This window comes from Urocitellus parryii, chromosome 10, assembly GCF_045843805.1.
Source record: "Urocitellus parryii isolate mUroPar1 chromosome 10, mUroPar1.hap1, whole genome shotgun sequence".
Taxonomy (NCBI): Eukaryota; Metazoa; Chordata; class Mammalia; order Rodentia; family Sciuridae; genus Urocitellus; species Urocitellus parryii.
In genome coordinates this window covers 93,130,008-93,146,534 of record NC_135540.1, presented here as the reverse complement: position 1 = coordinate 93,146,534, position 16,527 = coordinate 93,130,008, and the positions used below count along the sequence as shown (strand labels likewise).

General features: G+C 40.2%; 1 protein-coding gene across 2 annotated transcripts in view; it reads right to left on the bottom strand.

Annotated features, from left to right (window-relative positions):
* The window catches only part of LOC144257225 (UDP-glucuronosyltransferase 2B31-like), a 30,805-nt gene extending 14,534 nt beyond the window's left edge, over positions 1-16,271 (bottom strand). Inside the window, exons 1-4 of one of the 2 annotated variants that reach the window (XM_077803284.1) lie at positions 15,548-16,271; positions 14,718-14,866; positions 5,782-5,913; positions 4,510-4,597 (exon numbers count right to left, since the gene is read on the bottom strand). In XM_077803284.1, the coding sequence (XP_077659410.1) occupies positions 4,510-4,597; positions 5,782-5,913; positions 14,718-14,866; positions 15,548-16,271 (1,093 nt within the window). The remainder of the gene's footprint in view (positions 1-4,509; positions 4,598-5,781; positions 5,914-14,717; positions 14,867-15,547) is intronic. The other variant, XM_077803286.1, reaches the window with a different exon arrangement.
* Between the last annotated feature and the right edge of the window lie 256 nt (positions 16,272-16,527).

The window sequence follows — 16,527 nt, the reverse complement described above, 5'->3', positions numbered from 1 at the left end:
GAGGTGTGTTGAAGTCTCCCATGATGATTGTATGGTGGTCTATCAGACTCTTGAACTTGAGAAGAGTTTGCTTGATGAACACCGCTGCACCATTATTTGGGGCATATATATTTATGATTGTTATGTCTTGTTGGTTTATGGTTCCCTTGAGCAGTATGAAGTGTCCTTCTTTATCCCTTTTGATTAGCTTTGGCTTGAAATCTATTTTATTAGATATGAGTATGGACACGCCTGCTTGTTTCCGCTGTCCATATGAGTGGTATGATTTTTCCCAACCTTTCACCTTCAGTCTATGGATATCTTTTTCTATCAGATGCGTCTCCTGTAGACAGCATATTGTTGGGTCTTGTTTTGTGATCCATTCTACTAGCCTGTGTCTCTTAATTGGTGAGTTTAAGCCATTGACATTTAGGGTTATTATTGAGATATGGTTTGTACTTCTATCCATATTTGTTTGTTAATGTTACTAAACCTGATTTGTTATCCTCTTTGACTACTTTCCCCCCTTTACTGTCCTACCTCCCATTGTTGGTTTTCAATGTTATTTTCCATTTCCTCTTCCTGCAATGTTTTGCCAAGGATTTTTTGAAGAGATGGTTTTCTAGCTGCGAATTCTTTTAACTTTTGTTTATCATGGAAGGTTTTAATTTCATCTTCTAACCTGAAGCTTAATTTTGCCGGATACACGATTCTTGGTTGGAACCCATTTTCTTTCAGTGTTTGAAATATGTTATTCCAGGATCTTCTAGCTTTCAGAGTCTGTGTTGAGAGATCAGCTGTTATCCTGATTGGTTTACCCCTAAATGTAATCTGCTTCCTTTCCCTTGTAGCTTTTAAAATTCTTTCCTTATTCTGTATGTTGGACATCTTCACTATAATGTGTCTAGGTGTGGATCTCTTATGGTTTTGTACATTCGGCGTCCTGTAGGCTTCTAGGATTTGGGATTCTGTCTCATTCTTCAAGTCTGGGAAGTTTTCTCGTATTATTTCATTGAATAGGCTGTGTATTCCTCTGGTTTGGAGCTCTGTGCCTTCCTGTATCCCAATGACTCTTAAATTTGGTCTTTTGATATTGTCCCATATTTCTTGGATGTTCTGTTCATGGTTTCTTAGCAGACTTGCTGAGCTGTCTATGTTCTTTTCCAGTTGAAATACTTTGTCTTCATTGTCTGATGTTCTCTCTTCTAAGTGATCTACTCTGCTGGTAGTATTCTCAATTGAGTTTTTAAGTTGGTTTATTTTTTCCTGCAATTCTAGTATTTCTATTTGTTTGTTTTTTATTTCCTCTATCTCCCTGTGAAATTGATCTTTTACTTCCTGGATTTGTTTGTCAATGTGATCTTTCATTATCTGATTTTGCTGTCTCATGTCTTCCTTGAGACTCCAGATCATCTGAAGCATGTATATCCTGATCTCTCTATCTGACATTCCATCTGTTGCACCTATTACCTCTTCTAAAATTGAGTTGACCTGCATTGCCTGTGGTCCTTTCTTTCCTTGTCTTTTCATACTGCTGGCGTTTCTTTCTGCTTGGTGAAACTGTTGTGTTTTGAAATTTTCCCTCTATTTATTTATATTGCTCTTGTATAGTTGAATAATCACCCTTGCAGGGCATGTAGTGGCTGTGATCCTCCTCCAATTGGTGTGATCCGTCTACCACGCTGGGAGGCCCTAGGTCTGCTCTGCTGGTCGGTCAAAGGTCCGCCTACCCAGCAGGTACGAGGGGCACCTCTATCACTCCGCAGGTTGCTGGGCCTAACCTCCCGATGGGTCAAAGGTTCCCCTAGCTTGCGGGGGGCTGCTCCCGGAGCGAGAGCTAGGCCTCCCGGGGGAGCCCGGATGGTGGAGGCCGACTGCCGGTTCAGGCGGGGTGGGCCAAGCCGCACTGGGTGCCGGCGGCTTGCAAACGCGGCTGGTATCAGCAGGACTTAACTCCTGCACCCGCTGCGGGGGCACCTTTATCGCCGAGTAGCTGCGGTCGCGTGGTTGGGACCCGGGCGGGTGGGGCCGCTTCTCCCAGGGCGAGAGCTGGGCCTCCCGGGGGAGCCCGGATGGTGGAGGACTGCCGGTTCAGGCGGGGCGGGCCAAGCCGGTCCGGGATCCCGCGGGTTGCAAAGGTGGCTGGCGTCTGCAGGACTTAACTTCTGCACCCACCACGAGGGCACCTTTATTGCCGAGTAGCTGTGGCTGCCTGGTTAGGAACCGGGCGGGTGGGGCCGCTTTTCCCAGGGCGAGAGCTAGGCCTCCCGGGGGAGCCTGTATGTCGGAGGACTGCCGGTTCCGGCGGGGCGGGCCAAGCCGCTCAGGGATCCCGCGGGTTGCAAAGGCGGTTGGCGTCTGCAGGACTTAACTTCTGCACCCGCCGGTTCGGGCGGGGCAGGCTAAGCCGCTCAGGGTTCCCGCGGGTTGCAAAGGCGGCTGGCGTCTGCAGGACTTAACTTCTGCACCCGCCACGTGGGCACCTTTATTGCCGAGTAGCTGTGGCTGCCTGGTTAGGAACCGGGCGGGTGGGGCCGCTTTTCCCAGGGCGAGAGCTAGGCCTCCCGGGGGAGCCTGTATGTCGGAGGACTGCCGGTTCCGGCGGGGCGGGCCAAGCCGCTCAGGGATCCCGCGGGTTGCAAAGGTGGCTGGCGTCTGCAGGACTTAACTTCTGCACCCACCACTAGGGCACCTTTATCTCCAAGTAGCTGAGGCCACTTGGTTAGAAACCGGGCGGGTGGGGCCGCTTCTCCCGGGGCGAGAGCTAGGCCTCCCGGGGGAGCCCGTATGGCGGAGGACTGCCGGTTCGGGCGGGGCGGGCCAAGCCGCCCAGGGATCCCGCGGGTTGCAAAGGCGGCTGGCGTCTGCAGGACTTAACTTCTGCACCCGCCACGTGGGCACCTTTATTGCCGAGTAGCTGTGGCTGCCTGGTTAGGAACCGGGCGGGTGGGGCCGCTTTTCCCAGGGCGAGAGCTAGGCCTCCCGGGGGAGCCTGTATGTCGGAGGACTGCCGGTTCCGGCGGGGCGGGCCAAGCCGCTCAGGGATCCCGCGGGTTGCAAAGGTGGCTGGCGTCTGCAGGACTTAACTTCTGCACCCACCACTAGGGCACCTTTATCTCCAAGTAGCTGAGGCCACTTGGTTAGAAACCGGGCGGGTGGGGCCGCTTCTCCCGGGGCGAGAGCTAGGCCTCCCGGGGGAGCCCGTATGGCGGAGGACTGCCGGTTTGGGCGGGGCGGGCCAAGCCGCCCAGGGATCCCGCGGGTTGCAAAGGCGGTTGGCGTCCGCAGGACTTAACTTCTGCACCCCCCGGTTCGGGCGGGGCGGGCTAAGCCGCTCAGGGTTCCCGCGGGTTGCAAAGGCGGCTGGCGTCTGCAGGACTTAACTTCTGCACCCGCCACGTGGGCACCTTTATTGCCGAGTAGCTGTGGCTGCCTGGTTAGGAACCGGGTGGGTGGGGCCGCTTCTCCCAGGGCGAGAGCTAGGCCTCCCGGGGGAGCCCGTATGGCGGAGGACTGCCGGTTCTGGCGGGGCGGGCCAAGCCACTCAGGGTTCCCGGGGGTTGCAAAGGTGGCTGGCGTCTGCAGGACTTAACTTCTGCACCCGCCACGTGGGCACCTTTATCGCTGAGTAGCTGTGGCCGCCAGGTTAGGAAGCGGGCGGGTGGGGCCGCTTCTCCCAGGGCGAGAGCTAGGCCTCCAGGGGGAGCCGCCTGCCGGAGCGGCTGATGGTTGGGGGACTAGACCTCTGTGCCCGCGTGGCCTTCCAAGATCCACTTCTCTGGGGCAACCTGTCACTTCGAGTAAACCTACCAGTTCACGGCAGCTCTCCTCTTAAGGAAGTTATGGTAGAAGTTCCTCCGTAGCTAGGCTGCAGCTGTTTCGATGAGTCTTTCATATCCCGTTAAAGTGGAGACGTTGGAGTCGCTGCTTCCTCGCCGGCCGCCATGTTGGATTCCTCCAGCCTAATTTTTTATTTTAAATAAATTTAATCATGAAATTGTAATCCCTGTGGTCTGGTAGACATCGATCTGCTCACGCTGACTCAGTCCACACAGCAGATGGTGGCAGAGCTACAACCCCAGGGAAAATTAGCATGTTCAGCGCACTGAAGGACTGAGCCGGTCGCTCCGCGCCACGCCCAGCAACCGAAGCCTGCAGAATCATTTGTAATAACACAGAGGGGGCTGTTTTTTATCGGGATTTATATAGCACTATTGTATGTCAAAGGGTAGGTGTAAAATTGTAGAAATAGGAGATAAGGGACAATCCAGGAAGTGACCAAAAAATTATTTGTGAGAGGTAATTACCCATAAAATAAGGATACTTGGACTATGAACACCAACAATACGACTTTGTATAATAAAATGCCCACAGTTGTTTTTTATTCACTTTCTCCCTAGGACTAAAAAGAGAACTTTAAAAATCAGATTATTTTGAAATTTTCTCAATAAATTTTCAAAACATTTTTTTTAATTATTATTTTTCAAATTGGCTATTAATCAAGTTTTTGAGATTTATTCTGAGTCTTACCAAGAAGGTCATTCTGGGGAATCCATTTGTAAAGTCGAGTATTGGGTCCTAAGGTAGCTGGTTTCTTGCCATCATATCTCCATATGACCTGTTAGAGTAAAACAAGCCTCTTATTAGTTGAGTTAAATTTCAAATTATAGGATATTAAAATTTGAAAGTGATTAAGAAAGAATTCACATACTTAAGTACCTATCATATGCAAGATGAAGAAATGAGATCAAGAGACAATAAATAATAATAACTATTGAAATGGGTATGTAAATAGAGAAATAATTTTCCTGTATTCATTTTTATATTTAATTAAGATCATATAAATAGTAGCTTCATGTAAGTAGTAGCTTAGACAAATGAGTTTATCAATATCAAATAAAAATATTTAGGAATTTGATAATTATAGATCTACAGCATAATGTATAAAAAATTACTATTTACATTCATTTTGTTTTAGAAATCTGTATTTTATACTAGTTCTTATCTACTAAATTTAATATTAACCTTTGTTTTGATATACAAAGATTACTATAACCACTTTCTCCATGAGTTACTAGTGTTTTGTCCTTGTAGGGTCACAGTTTCTAATTCACAGGATTCCATCTCCACCTTTTCTCTTATATCTTCCTTCTTGAGTAATTAATAGGGCCATGTCCACCATGATAAACTAAGTCTCCTTGTTTTGATGGATACCTGGACTCAGGGTTGGTGAGCCTGGCCTTCCTTTCTCTAACTAGCAGCACAAAAAATCATCAGAAGTAGGCACCTTCCAACATTTAGGGGGAGTATCAAGGCCAGGATTATATAGGATGATGATGCTGTATGATGCTATTCAGACTTTTTATTGCCTGCTATTGCTATTGCACTGATGCAATCACTGACTAATATTTAACTCCATGCTTCTGATGTCTGTAGTGTGCACAGTGTCCTCAGGAGTTCTGCAAGCAAAACAAGGAAGTGAAAGAGCAGAATTTGGAGATTACTGTGTATCTGCATATAATACTCTTTTAATACTAAGTTCGTACTGCAACTGTATAATATATTTCATTCTGAGCACAATGTTAATGTCAAAGTATTATTAATCAAAAATATCCTTTGTGCTATTTTAGACATTGCTGTATATATTTTTGTTTTAAATATGTTTTTGAGATAAATTAGCACTATAATGACATTTAATCTTTCACAGATAAAAATATATGTAATTATAACTTTTACAAGGTTTTAGATAACTAAATAGGTACTTATTTAGTAGTTATCTACCATTAGGGCACTTTATCTAACCTTTTGTGGAATCTGGGCAAGGGCTGATGCAATCACATTGGCCCTTTCTTCAGTCATGTTATTGACCATTGACCCCAGGGAAAACACCACAACACCATTCTCTCCAGAGCTCTCGACAAAGTCTTCCATTTCCTGTAAAGGAAAGAATTTGTTCCATCACAAAAGAGAAAAGACAGAACACAGAGTATTATAAGGTTTGGTACAACCATTTAAGGAAATAAATCAAGTATTTATAGAAATTATGTTGGGTTGTTTTAAAAATTAATTTATAATATACACAATATAATATATAGTTATAAACATTTCTAAAGGTATAAAATTCTGTAGTATTACATATGCATATATTTCACATTTTTTATGCAAACAAACTCCAGAACATTTTTATTTTTTACACAGGAAATCTGTATAAGTTAAGCAAGAGCTCCCTTGGTCCATTGTCTACCTTACTTCTACTTTCTGCTTCTCTGAAATTGACGAGTCAGGTATTCATGTAAGTGGATTCTTAGTAATTTCTTTTTTCTTTGAAAGACTTATATTACTTGGTGTAATGTTTTTTAATATTGTAGCATATATCCCAATTCCCTAATGTTTTTAACGTTTAGTGATATTTATGTACATTTTATCAAAAAATTCATTAGCATCTACCTAGGTAATTTCCACCTCTTCATTTCTAGGAATGGAGTTTTATGATTGACCTTGGGCCAAAACCTTGTGAAGATCCTTCAATCAATTCTACAGTCTAGCCAGAAGTGGAACTGGTAAACTAAATATTCATTCATAATTCAGTATTGGGGTGTGTGTGTGTGTGTGTGTGTGTGTGTGTGTGTGTGTATCTGTGTGTGTTGCCAGAAGTTGAATCTAGGGCCTTATACATGCCAATCAAGTGCTTTACTAGTGAGCTACATCCCCAGCTCATGTTATCCTTCTTTTTAAAAAACTTAATCACTTAGTTTTGTCGGAGGTTTCTTATATGAAATACATTCCCTTTATTATGCATTTATGCATGTATATGCATCTCTTTCTGTCTCTGTTAGTGTGTGTACATGTGTGTGTATGTATATGTGTGTGTGTGTGTGTGTGTTCAAGCAAGAAATGGAATAGTCACTATAAACTAGTGAGAATGTTTTTTTTCTCCTTGACCAAATGCTTGTTGTCCTATCTAAAATTGCGTCTCCTATAGGAGCTGGCTTTTGTGTTTCCTCTTTGCATTAGTATTTGGGTATTCTTCTTTGTATTGTCAAGAATCCTCTAAATTTGAGTCTTGTTAAATTAGCTTAACTAGAATCTGCCAACACTGATATCTAATATTTTACACCTGATTTAAGATATTTTCAGGTCTCTCAAACTCCTCCTTCCCCAGATATCCCACTGACCTGCCTTCAGCAACTATCTTGTTAGGTTAGTTTGGCCAGAATCCCTGCAGCCCCTTATGTTTTCCCATAATAAATTTTGCTGAGAGCCATGGCTGAGTCCGAATGAAGCATGGCATTTTTGCCAGAATGGAGTGGTTGAGAGGTGATGCCAGCAAGCCATTGAGATGATAATGGTTATGTTAAGTTGTGTATATTAGACCCCTGCTGTCTGCCTGGGCCTGCTACTTTGGAGTTCTCATGGGGATTCCCAGATAGTTCCCATTGGTTGGGGAAGTGCCTAAGGATGGATTTCCGGTGTGTGTGGTGTGTCTCCAGAGAGGGCCTCTTGCATGGCATTCACAGGAGTGCAGAGAATAAGGGAGCTGCTGTTTTGAACCTACAAGGCTGTGTGGCAGCTTGGTTATTTTGTGCCCAGCCAGACTGCGGCAACTTAATATCCACTGACCCTCACCTTAAACCTTTTCTTCAAATCTATCTTTTTCCTTGTGTTCATAACTGGACTTAATTTATCTCCCTTTTCTACAAAATTCAATTGCAGTGGTGTCTACACTTACTGTGTAGATGCAAAATGCAGTCTGCCTTACTGTGTTTAATGTCTGTCATTAAATTTTTTTTCTTTAATCTCCAGAGAGGGTCATATTCTTCTCCAAACTGCTTAATCTTTCATTCAGGACTGTAAGTGTGCATCTTTAAAGCCTGTGCCTTCACTCCTCACTGGTTGATTGGCTACCTATTGGGGAATAGGTAGCCTGAAACTCCTGAAACTTTGTCTTGAAGAAACATCTGCTGACATTGGTAAGGGCAGATCATGTTTTTCAAGAACCTCACTATTCTCTGTAATCTGATCTAAAGTCCAAGAAATTGGAGGCTATGCTAGTCTCCTAGGAGTCTCAGTTTTAAGGGGCAAGATTAGAGTTCTAGGCAAGCAAAAGCTGCTTACTGTGACAGGCATCTTTGATGGAAAGCTAGCTGGGTACCTTACTGGCTGTCTCTCTGGAGTGGAGATAATTCCCTGACATCTGGGCTCTAAAATTCCTTTTTGCTTGGCTAGGCCTGAGACCTATTTATTAATTTTCCCATGGGAACACATCAATCAAATGAAAGCTCTTTTCAAGCCCCTGCCAACTTTGTGTTCTGACAACTCTCTCTGCTTTCTTTCTTGTTGGTATAATTTCAGTACAGATAGTTTGGATCTTTAAGTTACTTAGGGAAAATTTAGATATCCCCAAACGTGCTCCTTGGTGGACTCTCCCTATCCATCTCCTGTTTCTTCTTCCTTTAACATGTCATTGTTCCCCTCAGGTCCCTTGCACCCTTTGCTATGTCTCCTTCTAGGTCCTACCTCCTCCCTCTGCCTGTGCCCAGAGTGCACTTTTCACTTCCCTCTTTAGCGCCTCTGTTCCTGCATTGACAGTCACTTGTTCCTCTGTCTCAAGCAAGGGCTCTCAAGGAACTCAGGACCCTCCAAAAGCAACTACTTGAGGTTGAAAGGGAAAAGGCTAATTAGACATAAACTGAATATGTTGTCCACTTAGATGGGCTTCAAAGACATTTAGAGGGACACAAGATGTCTTTTCTCCCTCACCTAAAATGAAGACTCCCTTAAAAGCCTTCTTCATACATATTTTAATTCCAAGAATCTTTACCCCATATTGAATATATAATCTCACCACGTTGCATTTTATCAGAAACACAATTTAGATGGAATATTATATGGAGATAATAGCAGTAAGTTTTGTATTACAGTGTTGCCTGATTCATGCCTAAAATTTTAGAATGGAAGCTGGAGATCTGTGTGTCTGCATGTTTATGCCTGTATGTGTGTATGTATGTGTGTGTTACATGTTACATATATATATATATGATATTTTCTCAGCTCTAGATGATATGCCTAATAAAAAATATAAAATCTCTGAATGGCTTTCTATTCCAACTCACTGTGAGATAAATGAGCACTTACATAAATTAAACATACCTAAAATTACCAGAAATGTAGAAAAAATCAAGTGCTTTCAATATTCCCATGGCTTAGTAAATGTTTGGAAAATATGAGTGGTTTGATGTTATTGGTTTACTAAAAACAGATGTGTTACTCAGTTATCATCATAAGTATAATATGAGCTTATATTTTTATTCCACCTGGGTCTACCAGTCACCTATGGTTGCAATTAGTTAACAAGGAAATCATTTGAGATGAGGTCTAGTATTTTTGCTGTTAAGTGTGAAAAGTATGTCTTCCTAAAACCAGTTTCCAAAATCTTTTTGTTAACTTTATACCTTAGTTATATACTAAGTTAAATTAAGGAATATTTGTTTATTAGATGTGTAGCCCATTTCTACGTAAGACTGAAATACTAATTTTTACATGTGGCTTTTAAGCATAATTATATTTGTGTCTGTTAAGAAAGATAAAGAATTATTGAATGATGTAAGAGTCCTATAAGAAAACGTGTCACAAAAACATTTGATGTCAAATGGACTTTCATCACATCTTTAACTACTGCAGTTTGATGAACCTGTCTAAAGTAGACATGGAAATGAATGATCTGATAAAGAATGATTATAATATTATTGACATTAATTTTGAGATTTTGCTGGAATTTGATGTTTTGTTTTCATGATTCAAGGCACCATTTTTTCTTTTCCTGTACAGTATTTTTCCACATAACAAATTTGTAGTTTACACTTTTTTATAGAAATTAATCATTTATTGGCTTCTCTTTTTCTAATCTCTACAGAATTTGGAAACAACATACTGGATGCTCCTGCTGTTAGAAGTTCAACTCTGTTTCCTAACTTGGCTTCCCAGGTTTCCCAGCCTCAGGAGGCTTTTAGAAGTCTATCTGAGATTTTTTTTTGGAAAGATCTGGCAAAGCAAACCTCAAAAGCCTTACGATCAATTTCCATTCTTCCTTCATTGGTGAAAATAATCCACCCATTACAATGAAATTAAACATATTTGGTCAGGAAGTATTACCGTACTTTACTTATCATTTTTCAGAAATGGAGTTGAGTGGTGGTAGGTAAATTTCATGTCACAGAGGAATACCATGACACAATATTTTGTGTTATTTTAACCTGTAAATTGGACAGTGTCATGTTGTGTCCATCCTCACTAAATTTTCAATTCTAGGTTCCTCATCAAACTAAAGTATTCATTGTTTCTGCTGTCTTTCTGGTATAGACTACCAGTAGCAAAATTCTGACTTTTATTTTTAATTGACTCTCTAAAAATTTTCCAGAAGTTGAAGCTGGGTGGTTTCATGCTTTGCTCTAAGAAATCATCACAACTGTGACATTGATATCTGTGCCATCACTAGAAGCACTTAAATTGCACATCAGGAAATTTGTCAGAAGTGATGTCTGAATACTATGTTCTGTCTTCAGTAAGAATTATTGTTTTGGCCCAAATTTCCTTGACTTCTGATGTTTGTTCTTAGTAATCTTTCATCTACTGACTGTCACCCTGCACTTAGGCTGAACTTCATCTTTCTCGTTCTTTTTCTGGACATCCTCTCTTTCCTCCTGTGTTGACACTGTCATTTCCATTTAACAAATGCAGAAATCTTTTAAAAATAGGATTGAACTACCCAGAACTTCCTAAAGAGAGAAATAGAAGAAGACCTTAGAAGATGGAAAAATGTACCCTGTTCATGGATAGGAAGAACTAACATCATCAAAATGGCGATATTACCCAAAGTTCTCTATAGGTTTAATGCAATGCCAACCAAAATCCCAATGGCATTTCTTGTAGAAATAGATAAAGCAATCATGAAATTCATATGGAAAAACAAAAGACCCAGAATAGCAAAAGCAATTCTAAGCAGGAAGTGTGAATCAGGAGGTATAGTGATACCAGATTTCAAACTGTACTACAGAGCAATAGTAACAAAAACAGCATGGTACTGGTACCAAAACAGGCGGGTGGACCAATGGTACAGAATAGAGGACACAGAGACCAGTCCACAAAATTACAACTTTTTATATTTGATAGAATATAAATATAAATATAAATATAAAGGGGCTAAATGCATGTAGTGGAGGAAGGATAGCATCTTCAACAAATGGTGCTGGGAAAACTGGAAATCCATATGCAACAAAATGAAACTGAATCCCTTTCTCTCGCCATGCACAAAAGTTAACTCAAAATGGATCAAAGCACTTGATATCAAATCAGAGACTCTGTACCTGATAGAAGAGAAAGTTGGCCCGGATCTACATATTGTGGGATCAGGCTCCAAATTCCTTAATAGGACACCCATAGCACAAGAGTTACTAACTAGAATCAACAAATGGGACTTACTCAAACTAAAAAGTTTTTTTTTCTCAGCAAGAGAAACAATAAGAGAGGTAAATAGGGAGCCTACATCCTGGGAACAAATTTTTACTCTTCACACTTCAGATAGAGCCCTAATATCCAGAGTATACAAAGAACTTAAAAAATTAAACAACAAAATAACAAATAACCCAATCAACAAATGGGCCAAAGACCTGAACAGACCTTCTCAGAGGACGACATACAATCAATCAACAAGTACATGAAAAAAATGCTCACCATCTCTAGCAGTCAGAGAAATGCAAATCAAAACCACCCTATGATACCATCTCACTCCAGTAAGATTAGCAGCCATTATGAAGGCAAACAACAACAAGTGCTGGCGAGGATGTGGGGAAAAGGGTACTCTTGTACATTGCTGGTGGGACTGCAAATTGGTGTGGCCAATTTGGAAAGCAGTATGGAGATTCCTGGGAAAGCTAGGAATGGAACCACCATTTGACCCAGCTATTGCCCTTCTGGGACTATTCCCTGAAGACCTTAAAAGAGCATACTACAGGGATACTGCCACATCGATGTTCATAGCAGCACAATTCACAATAGCTAGACTGTGGAACCAACCCAGATGCCCTTCAATAGATGAATGGATTAAAAAAATGTGGCATTTATACACAATGGAGTATTACGCAGCATTAAAAAAATGACAAAATCATGGAATTTGCAGGGAAATGGATGGCATTAGAGCAGATTATGCTAAGTGAAGCTAGCCAATCCCTAAAAATCAAATGCCAAATGTCTTCTTTGATATAATGAGAGCAACTAAGAACAGAGCAGGGAGGAAGAGCAGGAGAAAAAGATCAACTTTAAACAGAGCAATGAGGTGGGAGGGAAAGGGAGAGAAAAGGGAAATTGCATGGAAATGGAAGGAGACCCTCATTGACATATAAAATTACATACAAGAGAATTTGAGGGGGAAGAGGGAAAAAACAAGAGAAAGAATTAAATTACAACAGATGGGGTAGAGAGAGAAGATGGGAGGGGATGGGAGGGGGGAGAGTAGAGGATAGGAAAAGTAGCAGAATACAACAGTTACTAATATAGCATTATGTAAAACTGTGGATGTGTAATTGATGTGATTCTGCAATCTGTATTTGGGGTAAAAATGGGAGTTCATAACCCACTTGAATCGAATGTATGAAATATGATATGTCAAGAGTTTTGTAATGGTTTGAATAACCAATAAAAAAAGTACATATATTTGGATTTAAATGTTCAATGAGATTAGATACAATGGTACTGCTAATAAAAGAGTAGACAAAATGAATCTCTTAAGTGATCACTTAATAGTGAAATAAAAAATTATTGCTGTTTAATGTAACAGCTCTATTTTTGGGATTGTATAGGGATTTTGGCCCTGAAAATGTAAAGGGAAGCATTCCCATGGTGAGAAAACACACGGGGGAAAAGGGGTAACAGGCACTCTGTTTCCCACCCTTAGAACGCCCTATAATTTTTCTAAGGATTTAATAATATAGCTAATATATGTGCTATGTCCAGCTGGTATGGCAATGCCCTGAGACCTCTGTGTTAGAGCCTCATCAAGCCTCAACCTTGATTGCAGGCACATACTCCTGGGAATAGAAAAACTTGTTTGCTAGATAACTACAATGTTTCATCAAGCTTCTGTGCTCCTGGAGCTGCCTGCCTAACATTCAGACAGTGGCTTTTCTTGAGAACTGCACAAAGCTCCTGACACTGCATATTGAAATTGTGAAATGTAACTGCAGAATAAGCAACCTTACTGATACTCTAAACAATAATGTGGTTTTGGTACTAATGACCTGATGTAACCTATTGGTATAAACAAATGTGGCCACTTGGACAAAGAGCCACTCTGCCACCTTCCCTGCTTCTGCACTTTGACTCTGTCTCCTCTTTATTATTATTCCTTACAGGATTGGATCTCTGATGGCTTCATGACTTTGGCATGTTTGATGGCTAGGAAGTTTCTGTGCAAAGACACAGAATGCTTAGCTGCTGTAGCAATGACTGCATGAGGAATCTCTGTGGTAGAGTCTTATTATCCTCAACTTTCAACTCAGGCACATAGCTCATGGGAATAAAGAAATTCTCTTGTTAAACAACCACAATGTTTCACCAAGCTCTGCTACCTGAACCTGTCCATATAATAGTAACTTTAAACAATGGATTTTCTTGAGAGCTATACAATGCTCCTAACATTGTACACTGCAACTATAGTGTATAACTGAGAAAAAAGCTGCATAATGTTGCTAACTCTGTATCCTGCCTAATGACACAATGAACAAGAATGTATGCCAGTGATATAATATATATAATATAATATAATATAATATAATATAATATAATATAATATAATAATAATAATAATAATAATAATGTATGCCAGTGACCTAATGTAACCTATTGCTATAAATAAAGCTGGCAACTTGGCCATTCTGCCATTTTGCCTCTGCATCTTGTCTCTGTGTCTCTTTTTATTATCCTTAAAGTTTATTGGAATGATAAAAGTGCAATATTTGTTAAAAAATACATCAGATTCTTATGTTTTTTTTCATAAGCAATATTAATCTAAATACTTACAGAATTATTTCATAATTAAAAGCTAAGAGCATCCTACAGATACAAGTAGTAAAAGTTAATATATATTCTTCAAATATGCAAAATTTATGGTCATTGATAACTCTGCAGTATAGCTGTCTTTTTCTGTAAGACAACTAAAGTGTGGTGACTCACTTTCCCACAGGGAGTTTTCCTGAGGTTCCCTGATAGCCTTGGGTTGACAGGAAATGCCTGTGGTCCTTCCCTATTATAATATTTCTCACAAAATTTCTCTTCCATGTTCACAGTCTGTCTTTCAATGTAGAATGTAAGGTATTTGGGAGAAGCGACTGTGTTACTTTGTTTCTCTGCATATAAAGAATTTTCCTGTGGTACATGCTAGTCAATTCTTTGAATTAATGACTGATATTGTCTTGTATGTTGAGAAATAAAGACCTTAATTTAACTGGAGTTTTGTGTAACTCTCAAAAGTCCCCAGGTTTTACTTTTCTACTATTAAAAAAATAAAATTCACATGGTTATGTGAATATGCATAGACATGTAAGAATTTCTATCTACAGATCTCTTTGTCCCATTTCCTATAACTTTTTTTTTCACAGTGAATGAGACATTCTGAGTGAGAACAGAGAATCATTCTTGGTGAAAATGCAAGGACAACAGAACCAACTAAATAGGAAGAGGTTTACCTTAGGCAGAGGTTTGGCAGGTCTGCAGTGAAGTCCTCCAACAAAATCAACATTTGGTAGGGTTGGGCGAGGAAATTCCAAATCCCAATAGGTTCTAATGAGCCAGATATCTGCTTCTGACATTGTCTCTAATAATGTAGTGGGTCGTCCTGAACAGGAAAAGGAATACAAAAGCTATAGGACATTAGAAAGTTATCATGTGGAAATGAATATGTCTGGTAAGTATCTGAAAAAACTTTTAATAATGAAGCCAAACATGTTTAAGAGTGTCTGTGATTTAATAAAGCTAATGTGTGTGTATGCATATGTGCATATATAAAAAACATTTATGTTGCTCATATTTATGTGGACGTATGTGAAAGACACAATGTGAGAGATGAATTAAGTGACAAAATATTTGAATTTATAAATGTGGAAACTAATCTACAGATACAGAGATGATTTACTCAAAGCTACATAGATAATTGTTCTAGAAATATTTGTAGGGGTCATCAAACTACATTCTAGACTCATGAAGACATGGAGTAACATTAAAAATTATTGCTTTTGAAGATGAAATAAAATGGATACTAAAAGTTTAATAAAGGTGTGTGACTGCCTAGGGAAGTCATCAGTGGCTTATTTTGTGTGTGTGACTTCCTGCTGTATCCAAACATTTCAAACTAACTTTACAACTGAAGCTTTTTCATAGTGTTTTGAGTTTGATGTATTATTGTGATATCACCGTACATTTAAAAGATTAACATCTCTGACTTCATACTCCCTCAGGCTCACCCTCAGAGACATGACTAATTTTGGAATTTTCATTACCATTAGAAAATAAGACTTACCTAAAATTTCACTGTAAAACTGATTCCACTTCTTTTCCTCAAATGTTTGAAACCAAAAATCAAAATACAGCACATACAGCATATTTTTTATCCGCTCCATGAATGTCATTTGATCACTTAATTCTGACATAATAATAGGCACATAAGAAGGAGGGAATGAAAGTCCTGCACTATATTTTTCATACGTGTAGCCATACAAAAAGCGAAGAGTATGCACAATTGGTATTTGAAATAGCTCAGCTAGCAGCTCACCACAGGGACCAAATGCATCTGCAAGAATGACATCAAACTTGGATTCACGTAGTTTTGTCATAAGATTCTTGTTAAAAACTACCTCTTTACAGAGTGTCAAAAAGTATTCAGAATCTTCCCACACCAGTTCTTGCAACAGTGAAAAGTATGTCCAAATTGATTGTTTTGGCAGCTCATAAATCCACTTCCTGATTGCTTCAATGTAAATATCTTCCATGTCAGTTTTAGACACTGCTGATGGGTAAGTCTCAAATTTAATAGCAGATCCTTCTTCAACATAAAAAGAATCGGAAGCTGAGGATATCAGAACAGTCACTTCGTGACCTTTCTGAACTAGTTCATCCAATATTGTCTTTATATTGATCCAATGGCTGTATTCCATTGGCCACACAAGCACCTTCCCACAACTTCCAGAACCAAAGTGACTACTCATCTGTAAGAGGAGCAGAACTGCAGTCACTTTTGTAGACATCCTGGTGAGATGCAAGGCTTCCTTTCACACTGGATTCTCTCTGCTCTTGCTGATATCCAAGCAGAAATCATTAGTTAAAATATAACTTGTACACACCTAAGTAAATACATACACTAATAGACAGAGTGTCTGACTGCCAAGTGGGAAAAGAAAATGGTAGATGACCTCATATTTATATGAAAATGAGCCATAATTCCTTTCTGTGTTCTTTCCTGTAGTTAAGAGTTGATGACCTTACATGTATATGTCTCTTATG